The sequence below is a fragment of the Pholcus phalangioides genome, unplaced genomic scaffold, assembly GCF_987345545.1.
Source record: "Pholcus phalangioides strain wild (caught in Gottingen) unplaced genomic scaffold, Ppha-v1.0 ptg000010l_1, whole genome shotgun sequence".
NCBI lineage: Eukaryota > Metazoa > Arthropoda > Arachnida > Araneae > Pholcidae > Pholcus > Pholcus phalangioides.
The window spans coordinates 38,449,654-38,463,198 of NW_028301603.1; the positions used below are offsets into that span (position 1 = coordinate 38,449,654).

Below are 13,545 nucleotides of genomic sequence, written 5' to 3' on the forward strand. Positions count from 1 at the left end.
ATTCTATTTTGTATACCTTGGCTCTTCATTTTCAACTATATGCCGAATACGTATCCTTGGAGGAGCTGGTCGTGAACTCGAAGGTCTAGCTGAAGGAGGCCTTTGCAAAAAAAAAAAAACAATGAAAAGATTTGAAAGATGTAATGGAACAAAAATTAAAATCTCAAACACTTACATGTGATCATGTTTTGTTCAGCTAAAAATACTCAAACCAGCAGAAAGTAAAAGGTAATTAATAATTTGTAGTTAAATATGCATACCGTGGAACAGGTGAAATCATCCCATCTTTACGTAAATCCATAACACGAGGGTGGAGCTCTGTATTGCTTACTTCAACTGTACCTAAAAAATATGTTTCGGAATGAATATGAGTGAACAATGAAGCACTTTGGTCATAAAATTTATGAAATAGAAACAAATCACATAGAGTTTTGAACAACACCTGATTTTAGTGAGCACGCTATGCAATAAATTAGGGTTTAAATAAATATTTTTAAAACTTTTTGCTCAAGTTTACGATCCTGACTTTCAAGTAACTTATATATTTTGCCAGTTAAAGCATATTCGTTTGCATATTTTCCCTGAAAAATTTTTTTCATACATTTCTTCAACTTTCAATCAAAACATAAATCGACACTAGTGGTTTTCAAACTTCAGCTATTTGCACTTTCCTTGCTCTAGTTATTATTGTTTAACCGCAACGCCCAAGAGCAATTTAGAAAAGAACCATTTCAAACACAGAGAATAGGAATAAATCAAGGGTTCTTAACCTTTTCCCAGCCACGACCCAAAATCAACAAGATCAGCTTCGTGACCCATGGCACTGTTAGTTTTTCTAAATTAGTGAAATCAATGACATAATAAGTATATTCATAACGGGACTGTAAGTGAATTTGTATGACCCATCACAGAAGCCCCTGCGAATCAAGTTTGGATCGCACGGAACCCATGCTCAAGAATCCCTCACTGTTAGTTGATTTGAATGACCCATCTTGGAAGCTCCTGCAACCCATAGGTTAAGAACCTCTAGAATAAATCAATACCATTAAATAGTTACATTGCCCTAACAATGATGGGTGACGATTTTAAAAGCCATGACACCTAATTTCAGAACTGATTTAGACTATAATTGAATTAGTATAAATACAAATGTATACTTATTTATGCAGTTAATTATTATAAAAAATGATAACATTGACACAATAAGGAAAAAACCAGCGATAAACAAACTTAGTTAGAAAAACTACAAATTTCTAGCGCATATCAACATTGTACGGGTGCTCTTTCAATCTATATATATATAAAATTGATTTTCTGTCTGTCTGTGTGTATGTATGTTCTCTATACGAATCTACAATTTTAGATCTATCGTCGTCAAATTTTGCATATATACCAAATGGGACCCGACTTGAATGATAGGCTACTTTAAAATTTCGTAAGAGAAGGGCAAATGCCCCAAACGGGCAAAAAACTGTCGGGCAACAATGGTTTTTGGGCCTCAACAATCACTTTCGGAACGTTTACTTTGGTTACCATGGTTCCCTAGCAATGCGTTTCAGACGTATATATGCCTTTACAATGGTTTGTTACTTCTCTAATCCTGTTACTATATGAATAATAATTTATGTCTTTATAATGGTTTGCCACATTTTCAATACTCCCAGTAATGAGGTTTTTTGAATGACGTCATAATCATCATCAGCATCGCTTTGAGGGTCAGGAAAAGGGTGATCCTCATAGAAATCAGTGTTGAAATTGCCGATTTTACTGTAGAAATGCGAAAATTTGTTTTCTGTCATATCAATAATTTTAAAAATTGTATTGAATTCTCGATTTTTTTCGAAGTATTGAGTTCGCTTAAAGATTTACGAAGCCCAGGAGATTAAATATGAAGTAAATATCCAGACATATATATATATATATACTTTTGAGTTGGATATCCAGGCAATAACATTAATTTCCACTTTTTATTTATATCCTCTCAAGCATGAAAATTAATGTCTCCGTGTTGTCTTTTTATATTCAACTGCATAAATTGATATAGTTTAGGTTGTTTTAAAATCAATTATGGGTCTGTATAGTACATCGAAGAAATTTCACAGCTTTAAGCATTTTTGGAAACAGAAACAGGCAGAAATAGATAACTTGAAGTTTGGGAGGGGGAATCGAAATACCTAGCGCCCCCTTAAAAAAAAGGAAAAAAAATAAATTTGTTTTTATGTTTCTTTAAATCTAGATTTGTTTATTTCATGAAGTCACACAGGAAGTCGCCATATTGGTTAACTAAGACACGGTTTGCATGTCCCTAAAAGAAAGAGGGAGATATCATGTGATCCAAAAAGGCCTCATTGAAGAAATAGGGAGATATCATGTGATCCAAAAAGGCCTCATTGAAGAAATCCCGGGCAGTGCCGGGTATTATATCTAGTGGACATATAAAATTATAAGCACTCTCTGACTAGGGATCCAACCAGGGGCGGCTGCTCTAGGAGTTGACGGGGCAAAAAAAGCTTTGTCGAGAAAAAAAACATGGTTGGGGCACCAAAAAAGTCTTGCACAGGTAAAGATTTTTTTCGTGAGGAGTGCCAAAAATAGGTCCTGCATGGGTAGGGAGTTTTTCTCGAACCACCCCTGAATCTAATTTGGGTTGGTTACCTAATCCTAAAAATCAGGGTTAACTCAGAAAAAATATATACCTGTAAAAGTCACATGCTGTGGTTAGGTGTACCCTATCGGCGCCATAGTGTTGGTCCGCTAAAGTTGGTTTTCTGTGGTTCCCAACTTTGCGGCATGAATACGAGTTGATCTCCCTGTTAAAGAGTCTGGCCACAGAGACTAACAGCCCTACAACGCTACAAATATTCAATCATTACGCTTCATCCACAATTTGAAATATAGATGGCAACACTAAAAATTCACACGCAACACTATATACCCACTCACACTTCCAGCATAACTCAATCACTAGTAAATTTTCCATTTTTCCATGGCGATAGACCAGAGTTGTGCTTGGTTTGAAAGAAAGCAGAGGCATAACTATGGGGGAGGGGGGCAACTGCCCCAGGCGGAAAAATTTAGGGGATGGCAATTTTAGGTGAAAACAAAGAACACTGTGTTATAAAATTATCTAATTTTGAAGTTGTGGGGGCAGCAAAATAATGTTTGCCATGGGCAGCAAAAATCCAGATATGGCTCTGAAGAAAGAAAGAAAGCTGTGGTTTGGTTTTGCATCAATTTTTCCGGTTGTTTCCCTTTATCATTGGTTTTTTCTTTGTTGAGTCAGTATCAGGCAAGGAATTATTACTCCTCCACAACATGCACATCTTGCAACACAATTGCAAAGAAAAGGTATATGATTTTTTTTTTGTCACTTAAATAACCTTCCCATGATTGCCAACCATTAAAATTTTTCAATTTTATAAATCATGCAACTTAAAAACTGTTCACAGCAATGTAAGAAAGCACACAGTCACATAAGCAACTTGCAAAAAAGAGGAAACTGACCATTGACTTTTGGATCTTTGTCAACACCTGAAAGTAAATAAATACCAATTTACTTAAAGAGGGTAAAACTCAGAAGATAATGCATGAATTTTAAAGATACCTGATAACAAACAAGAATAAGCACACTACATACTTAGGAAACTCAGAAATGATTTCATAGTTCGACTAATACAAAAAATTCATAGTAAAAATAAGCATAACATGGAATTTAATTTTTTAAAAATTTCTGAGCTTAGTAATTTTCCCAATTAAATACATAATCAAAGGGAAAGAAAACATTTTCAGAATCAAAACAAATTCAACTCAGGGCTCCTACTCAAAAAATTAGAAAAAGTAGGAAAAAGCAGTACTAAAAAGTAGGATGGGGGGGGGGGTACCCCCCTAGACAATATAATCATAGCATAACAAAAAAAAATTGCTAAAAAAATTTTTTTTTTATTAAAACAATTTTTTTCCCATTAGTTTTTTTCATAGCACTATTTGCTATGACTCAAGTCAAAGCAAAATGGCAGCAATGACGTGGTTACAAAAACAATTTTTGGCCAAAACAGTGCACTAGCAACCACAGATAATTCTTTTCTGTTCTCCTCAAAATTATATATATATATATACGGGGTGATTATAAAAAAAACTATCCCGACATATGGGCCCCTAACTATCATACCATTCACAGAAACTGAATGAAATTTTGGCATAAGGTATTTTGAGGTATGCGCTCAAGAATGATATGGAAAACAACAGTGTCACTCTAACAGTTACGGTTACAGTGAGAAAATTTCGAAAATATCAAATGGCAACACCAAGTTTTTTGTATTGGAATGTGATCTCCATTGTGGAAAACCCTAAATAGCTTTCAAACGGCAACTGTAGCATAAAAATCACCGGCGGTAGATAGGCTAAAAGTGAGGACAACCAATAAGGACAGAGAAGCAGCATAAAATAAAGCATTTTATTGTGTTTTACAAATTTTCCACATGACCTTGTGGAGGACTAATCAGGCTGGGATCTCAGCCGAAGAAACGGTGGGACGAATGAAACGAACATTAATGCTCTGGTGCAAAGTCCTTTTTACTTTTTCCTTGCCTAGCTCCGGGGATTTTTGTGCTACAGGTGCCATTTCAACGCTATTTAGTGTTTTTCAGTATGGAGATCGCATTCCAATACAAAAAACTTGGTGTTGCCATTTGATATTTTCGAAATTTTCTCACCATAACCGTAACTGTTAGAGTGACACTGTTGTTTTCCATATCATTCTTGAGCGCATACCTCAAAATACCTTATGCCAAAATTTCATTCAGTTTCTGTGAATGGTATGATAGTTAGGGGCCCATATGTCGGGATAGTTTTTTTTATAATCACCCCGTATATATATATATATATATAATTTTGAGGAGAACAGAAAAGAATTATCTGTGGTTGCCAAAAAATGTCACCGACTACCGTTACATAAAATCGTTACTAATTTCCGTTGCATAGAAATGGGCCCTTTTCGAGTTTGTGATTTTATATTATAGAATAGATACTGTATATACGGGGTGATTATAAAAAAACTATCCCGACATATAGGCCCCTAACTATCATACCATTCACAGAAACTGAATGAAATTTTGGCATAAGGTATTTTGAGGTATGCGCTCAAGAATGATATGGAAAACAACAGTGTCACTCTAACAGTTACGGTTACAGTGAGAAAATTTCGAAAATATCAAATGGCAACACCAAGTTTTTTGTATTGGAATGAGATCTCCATACTGAAAAACACTAAATAGCGTTGAAATGGCACCTGTAGCACAAAAATCCCCGGAGCTAGGCAAGGAAAAAGTAAAAAGGACTTTGCACCAGAGCATTAATGTTCGTTTCATTCGTCCCACCGTTTCTTCGGCTGAGATCCCAGCCTGATTAGTCCTCCACAAGGTCATGTGGAAAATTTGTGAAACACAATAAAATGCTTTATTTTATGCTGCTTCTCTGTCCTTATTGGTTGTCCTCACTTTTAGCCTATCTACCGCCGGTGATTTTCATGCTACAGTTGCCGTTTGAAAGCTATTTAGGGTTTTCCACAATGGAGATCACATTCCAATACAAAAAACTTGGTGTTGCCATTTGATATTTTCGAAATTTTCTCACTGTAACCGTAACTGTTAGAGTGACACTGTTGTTTTCCATATCATTCTTGAGCGCATACCTCAAAATACCTTATGCCAAAATTTCATTCAGTTTCTGTGAATGGTATGATAGTTAGGGGCCCATATGTCGGGATAGTTTTTTTATAATCATCCTGTATATATATATATATATGTATATACATTTTTTTTTGGAATCTTCCACAGTCCAATCTATCAACTCTCTTTGATAGACAATGCACAGCAAATTATGAAAGCATGTAAGATTTTTAAGAATGACGCCCCTTTGAGACCACTTTCAAAAGAACAGTGCAAAATGTGTAAATTAAAAGCTCTAATGTTTATTTTCATCGGAGGTCAAGGTGAACCAAATGGTTTTACTGTGTTGCCATCCCCTGTTTTAAAGGGATTTGTTAACATTTTACTGTTTGATACCAGTGTAATAGTTTTTGAAAAATGAAGCACTTTTATTTCTAGCTCTTTGCTAGGTATTGTATACATTGTTTATATGCCTCTGTAAACACAGAAAACAATGGAATGCTATTGGGTAGCATCAGAATCCCCAAACCTATACTAGGCCTATGTATCCAACTTTGTAATGCAAACTATTGTTTCACCTATACACAAAATGTGCACCATAATTTTGAATGATGACTCCTAGTTACTGTCCAAGACCATGAAAAGTAAATACAAAATTATTTTTTTCATCCAGACAGAAGTTTTTAATGACTACTCTACTTGTTGAACTCTCAAATTAAGCAAAAGAAAAATTAATAAACCAAATGGTCCCCATACAACCCCCAAATAACCTTGAAAACAATACAATTTCTGTTTTCGCAGAATAATTATATAATTGTACTCTACAACATTTGTACTATTTGGCAATATATCAATGATTCCCAGCTCAATTAAAATCAATTACACAAATTTTGTAGATAGGATTTGGTGGAAAAGTAGGACAAAACCAAGAAAGTAGGACAAAAGTAGGAGCCCTGGAAACAATTGCATACAGAGCAAAATTTATATATATATATATAAAATTGATTTTCTGTGTGTGTATGTTCTCTATACAAATCTACAATTTTAGATCGATCGTCGCCAAATTTTGCATATATACCAAATGGGACCCAACTTGAACGATAGGCTACTTTAAAATTTCGTCAGAGCAGGGCAAATGCCCCAAATGGGCAAAAAACTGTCGGGCAACAATGGTTTTTGGACCTCAACAATCACTTTCCGAACGTTTACTTTGGTTACCGTGGTTCCCTAGCAATGCGTTTCAGACGTGTATATGCCTTTACAATGGTTTGTCACTTCTCTAATCCTGTTAGTATATGTATAATAGTTTATGCCTTTACAATGGTTCGCCACTTTTTCCATCCTCCCAGTAATGAGGCTTTTTGAATAGACGTCATAATCATCATCCGCATCAGTTTGAGGGTCAGGCAAAGGATGATTCCCATAGAAATCAGTGTTAAAATTGCCGATTTTACTGTAGAAATGCGGAAATTTGGTGGTGTTTTCCGCCCCATCAATAATTTTAAAAATTGAATAGAATTCTCGATTTTTGAAATATTGAGTTCGCTTAGAGATACGAAGCCAAGGAGATTAAATATGAAGTAATTATCCGGACCTACTTTTGAGTTGGATATTCATGCAATAACATTGATTTCAACTTTTTATTTACATCTTCTCAAGAATGAAAATTAATGTCTCCGTATTGTCTTTTAATATTTAACTGCATAAATTCATATAGTTTGAGATATTTTAAAATTAGTTATGGGCCTGTAAGAAGTACATTAAAGACATTCCACAGTTTAATTAAGCATTTTTGAAAGCTGAAACAGGCAGATGGATAACTTGAAGTTCAGGAGGGAGGGGGGGGGGGGATCGAAATACCTAGCTCCCCTTAAAAAAGGGTAAAAAATTCATTTCTACGTTTCTTTAAATCTAGATTTGTTTATTTCATGAATCGCGCAGGAAGTCGCCATATTGGTTAACTTGGACACGGTTTGTATGTCCCTCAAGAAAAAGAGAGGGAGATATCACGTGAAAAAAAAAGCCTCATTGAAAAAAACCCGGGCAACGCCGGGTATTTTAGCTAGTATATATATATAATTGGAGCTCCCAAAATATGATAATATTTCCTACAGTAGTTTTTGCTTGATATTCTTAATAAATGATGTGACTTGCTTATCTGAGATGACAATTGAGACATAAAAAATATTTACTGAGAATATCCTTCAGAACATGGTCTTTGGTCAATAGTTCCATAAAAATCTTTAAAATGGCACATAAAGGCAATTACAGTAGAACCTTGATTATCACAAATAATTGTGATGAGCCCACACCGGTAAATTGAGATTTTGATACTGAACATGGATCAATTTAAAAGTCTACATCAGCTAATTAAAATTGAGTGTACATTACATTCAATGAACAATGAGCTGTATTAAGAAGTATTTTTTAACAATTATGGAAAAAAACATGTTTAATGATGCGAATGTTATTTATTTGCACATGCAAAGTACATATCTCCACCATAATCACATCTTTATTTTCATTGGTTGGAAAATTTCAGACTTACAAAATAATTTCCTAATAAAAAAAACAAGAATTATCACTAAGGAAAATAGAATTTTGTGTCTTCTATCGCTAACAGTTTTGGATATTTGCGCATATGTACGTAAAACTTACATAATTTCATTAAAGTAGACAAAAATTTCATTGCTTCTTAATTATAGCTTAAGGAGTGCTTGATAGGATGCTTTCTGATTTTATCTTTCATTCAATGGAATGAACTCATGATTTAGAAGCTTTTAAACATATTTATTATTTTTTCCCCCCATTGGTATAATTAATTATAAAATATAATAATGTTTATTACTTACATATTAATATTACTGGTGAATGAAAAATGAGGAAAATTCTGTTTTGACTTACCAGACTTTGTCCTTTTGCTACGTGCAGATGGTGGTCGTGATACATGGCCTGAATGAGACTGTTGGGGTACATCCTCGTCCTTCATCTGGAAAGAATCATTTGAATTAAATGGAATATTTGAAAACAAAATCTTATCAGTAACATAAGTGTTTTCTACTAATCACACACCATGTTTTGCACAAATTATCTAACTTACTACCAACATTCAAAACAGTTAGTTACCGTGTCTTGCTCCACATTATTAACTTTGTTTTGATATTCTTTCTCCTAAACAAAAAAAAAATAAGTTTTAATTTTACATAAAAAAAGGTTTAAGAGAGGCAGAAATAATTAATAAATGTAACAAAATAATAAATAACAGGCATAAATAGCTACTTTGTAAGAAAAATTATCAAAAATGAAACACTGAGGCATAAGACTATCTTGTGTGTGTCAATTACATAACTACTGTTACTTATATGAAAGATAATATAAAATGATACAGAAGTGGTTATGGGATTAATTTTTCTTTTTTTCATTACCCATAACAATCATGCAAATGAAGAGGGGGGGGGGGGGAAATAACTTTCATGAAAAATTAGAAAGTGAAATACAATTTCTGTATCCTCAAATATGAGGTAAAATTTTAAGTCACTGAATTGCTACGTACAGGGCTCTCGATATCGTTTCCAATCAAATCTCCATTTACTGCATGAGAAACTTCATCAGTGTTATTGTTTACTGGCATAATGGGTGTAGCATCGGCGATGTCATCCTCATCTTCAAGGTTTGCTTTCATCAAACCATTCTGTAATGTAGAGGGTCTTTTAATAGGAGATTCATTTGGTACAATATCGTTATCTTTCTCTTCTTTGCTGCTGCGTTTTGAAACTTTTTCTTTCTTTGATTCTGTTTTTGTGCCACTACGACTCTTGGAATCATCCCTTTTAGTCCGCGTCTTTTCTTTTGATTTATCTTTATCTTTCTCTCGAGACTTTGAATCTTTGCTACGGCTTCTTGTCTTTTCCGAATCCTTTGATTTTGTCGCCTCTTTATTTGAACTAACTTGTGATGCACCTTTCTTGGCAGGTTCAATTGTCTTCGTCGTCGACCGAGAATGGGATTTTTCAGATGCATTCTTTTGACTCTGTAAATGAATAATGACCGTGAGAAAAATCTAAGAATCAGACTAATAATGAATAATGAGAAAAATGAAAGGATAAACATGAACTTTTTTTAACAAACTCAGTTTCAATATTACAAAAAATATCTGATGGTTCATGTGAGGTGGCCAATGAAATTATTCTTTAGGAAAGAGTCTACTTTTCATGGAATAAGCAATGAATTCATTGCTTATTGACTAGCTAAACACCCCAAAAACAGAGTGTACTAAAAATTTGACGTACATCACAGAACAATCTAAGGAAGGTTTTAGGACAATAAAGAAAAAGGAGTCTTCTATGTAGAGAACTTCATACAATGCTTAAATGCTAAAAAAAGTGTTCTAAACTTCATCTCATAAGCAATGATTATGATAAATGATGAAAATACATAACATTAAATTAAAAATTATAACATGAGTAATTTTTGACACTTGATTCATCAACAAGTACTAAAGTCTACATTAAAATTTTATTTCTGTACTCATTGAATTTCTGACCAAAAACTTTCACTGATTGATAATAATGTTCTTTTCGTCTCATATTCTCTTACAGTACTAAGGATAGAAAAAACATTGCAATTGTCAAGAATAGGCAATGAAAAAACTTTCTTTTAAATGTCTTGCATATTTCCAAAAACACATTTTATCTGATAATAATGTATATATTTGAATTTTTTCTTGGATAAATATTGTACAATGAAGGCAGAAGCAAATTTACAGATTTTTTGTCCACAGAGGCTCTTCGTCCTTTCTGGTTTGTGGAACTTGATTTTCCGAGAACTGTTTGGACAGCTTCTATAGTATCAATCTGAAACAAAATTATAGAATATGTAAGGGAAACTGTTGTACCTTGACCATAGTAAATCTTAAAACACTTGAAATAGTATCAATAGTATTGCATTCTAACTGATGTTTTTGAAGTGCAAGAGATTAGAAATGCATAACCTCTCAACTGAATATTATTTCAGCTATTTGTCTGTGAACTTTACAGAAATTTTGTAAGTAGACACATTTTATTAACAAAATCATGGGTTAATTTTCACTTTGTTTCTCCTCAACATTGCAACTATATTTAGTAACAATCATCGCAATCAATTGATGAACCATACCAAGTGCTCAATCACACAAAACTCTACGAATAAAGTTATCAATATTTTTCACAAATGGTGGAATATCGTGCACCTTGGAACAGTATGAAATTTGCAATTTTCCTAGTTCACCATTTTTAACTCTTCTTCTTTCAAGACAATTCTATTTTTAGAGACAACTTATATTTTAAATTTTAGAGAGTGTGATATACTTTTATCCTACAAAAACTTCAGCTACCCTCCCCTTCTTCTCTTCCATCCACCTTTGGCAGTCAAATTTGTTAGAAAAAACAAAGTTTACAGTGTGGCATACACCTAACAAAAAACTTTTAACGAGTGAATTTCCTTAGGAGGAGAGATGAGAAAATATTTTATTGCTCATCAGTGCCAGATATAGCAAATGTTGACATCACATATGTTTTATCCGTAATGTAATCATCTAGCATCAAAGGAACTGACAAAACAACACATTTAAAAACATTTAAGTTTTCTTTCTACAAGTACTATTTAGAATAATTATGTATTTCATCTATATAAATATATTCCTACCTCCCCCCCCCATTATTGTTATTTTTGTATACATATATTAATAATCATATTTGTGTCATTGTTTTGATGATTTTATTTTAATATATGATTTACATTAAAAAGAAATACTCATTACATTATTTTTCCAGTAACATTTGTATTTTTATGTCTTTATAATTTGACCCTGTTTCAAAATGAAACATTGCATATTTCAAGGTACAAAACCCAATAATGTACCTTGGAACATTTTAGCCTGTTCTTAAATCGATATCTCATGGTTATATTAGAAAAAAAGTAATTTAAATATCATTCGATGATTCATACAGTATAGATCTAGATCTAGATCTGACTGACTCCTGCATCAAAATGCGAAAAAAAATTTCCTTCTGTCATTTTTCTTAGCGAGATTTACACATTCAGCATCTCATTTACCAAAAATTTAGATAATTTTTAGCAACCATTATATTGACTTGCGATCTTCAACATGACTGAGCCAGTGAATAGAATAGAGACAGCAGTTTTAACAAAGAAAATTTGTGGTAGGTTTAAATTTAAGTCGGGCCTGGACAAATCGCAAAAAATCTAATTGCCAAGAAAACATTTTTACCCGGCAAAAAAGGTCCAAAGTAATGCTTCTTTTGACTTTTCGATGGCATAGTGACTCTCTTTCATGTTGGCAGATACGCTGCTATAAATTCTGAACATTTTGTGCTGCTCTCAACCTACAATTTAGTGACTACACTAAGACAATTTTGGGCAATACCAATTTTTTAGTCATCATGGCGACCCGGTTACTAGGATTTGTCCAGCGCTGATTTAAGTTATAGAATGGTTTTTTTATAAACCCTTTTTTAACTCAAAACTATAATTTTTACCACTTCTCTCCATTAACTATGCAATCGCAAGACAATCAGCCTTTTATCTTTAAATTCCTTCTTGCTATGTTTGGATTCAGTTATCACTTTTTTTGACATTATGACATAATAATAACTCAAAACTTTTTGTTTCTGGATTTTTAATTGTGGTGGCCATACATGTGAAGAATATATGTATATTCCATGTCCAAATAGACATGAATTGTATATTGGAGAGGGTCTCTCAAGACATAGAGTCTAACAACTGACTGATAAAGCCTGAGATAGGAAGGGGAATTTTCTTACTTTGGCTGTTGCATTGGATACTGTGCTCTATGAAGTGTTAACACAAAAAAATAAAATTCATACATTCGCTGAATTTCAAGTCGCAAAATTCTCATATCACAATAAAGGTCGTTTGAAAAAAAAATTCTTACTTTGCTTTTAGCAGCAATTCCTAGAATTTGCAGGAATTCATTGGTTTTCTGAGCCTCATGACCAGCAACAATTTTTGATGGTTTGGCATTTACAGGCTGATCAGTAACAATCGCTAAATTATGGAGGAAATACAATCAAATGCAATAGGAAATAAAAGAATATAAAATACAATATCATGTGTAATACTGCATAAATATGATGGGCAGTCATAAAATAACTTTGCAGATATAGAAATTAAAATACATTTGCAGAATTAAAATACTATTTTGAAGTAAATAATCATTATACACTAACTTCTGAAAGTTAAACATGCGAAAGCTTATATAACATAACACACACTACTTTAATCTTGCCTCTCTGGATTAGACAGTTGGTGGAACATAAACACGTGGTATTTGGGTGTAAAGTCCCTTAACATGGAGCCTTTGGTATAAAGTAATGACAGATATTCACTAATCATATTCATACCAAGTGATGCTGCAACCGTGATGTCAGGGCCGTCACTTCAACTTTTCCAGGAGGGGGGGGGGGGCAAAGAACATGTACTCAATGTATGTGTGTATATATATTTGTGTATATATATACCATTTTTAGTGCATTTTCAAAAGCCGGGGGGGGGGAGCAACCGCCTCTCCCTGACCCCCCCTCCCCAAATGATGGTTGGGTGGATGTAACAGATGTGATTACTAGTAAATTCTGCTTGGCTACTAGAGCAATATACTGATTATGGCAACAATTCTAAACACTTCAAACAGTTGTTCTTGAGATATGTATCCAATCAACTAAGGGTTACCACCCCGCTGATGATCGGTTTTTTGCTATAGTAGCCGAGCGGAATCAATGAGTGACCTCCACAACTGTTACATCCATTGTTGCAGCATCACTTAGTAAGACAATATCTGCCAATACTGTGCACCAAAGGCTCC

General features: G+C 33.7%; 1 protein-coding gene across 1 annotated transcript in view; it reads right to left on the reverse strand.

The window, feature by feature from the left end:
- LOC149081420 (intraflagellar transport protein 54-like) overlaps positions 1-13,545 on the reverse strand; it is a 28,961-nt gene that overhangs the window by 11,976 nt on the left and 3,440 nt on the right. Inside the window, exons 4-11 of the mRNA XM_089238267.1 lie at positions 12,619-12,731; positions 10,430-10,519; positions 9,220-9,696; positions 8,793-8,837; positions 8,571-8,655; positions 3,505-3,531; positions 261-342; positions 17-100 (exon numbers count right to left, since the gene is read on the reverse strand). Coding sequence (XP_089094393.1) covers positions 17-100; positions 261-342; positions 3,505-3,531; positions 8,571-8,655; positions 8,793-8,837; positions 9,220-9,696; positions 10,430-10,519; positions 12,619-12,731 — 1,003 coding nt within the window. The remainder of the gene's footprint in view (positions 1-16; positions 101-260; positions 343-3,504; positions 3,532-8,570; positions 8,656-8,792; positions 8,838-9,219; positions 9,697-10,429; positions 10,520-12,618; positions 12,732-13,545) is intronic.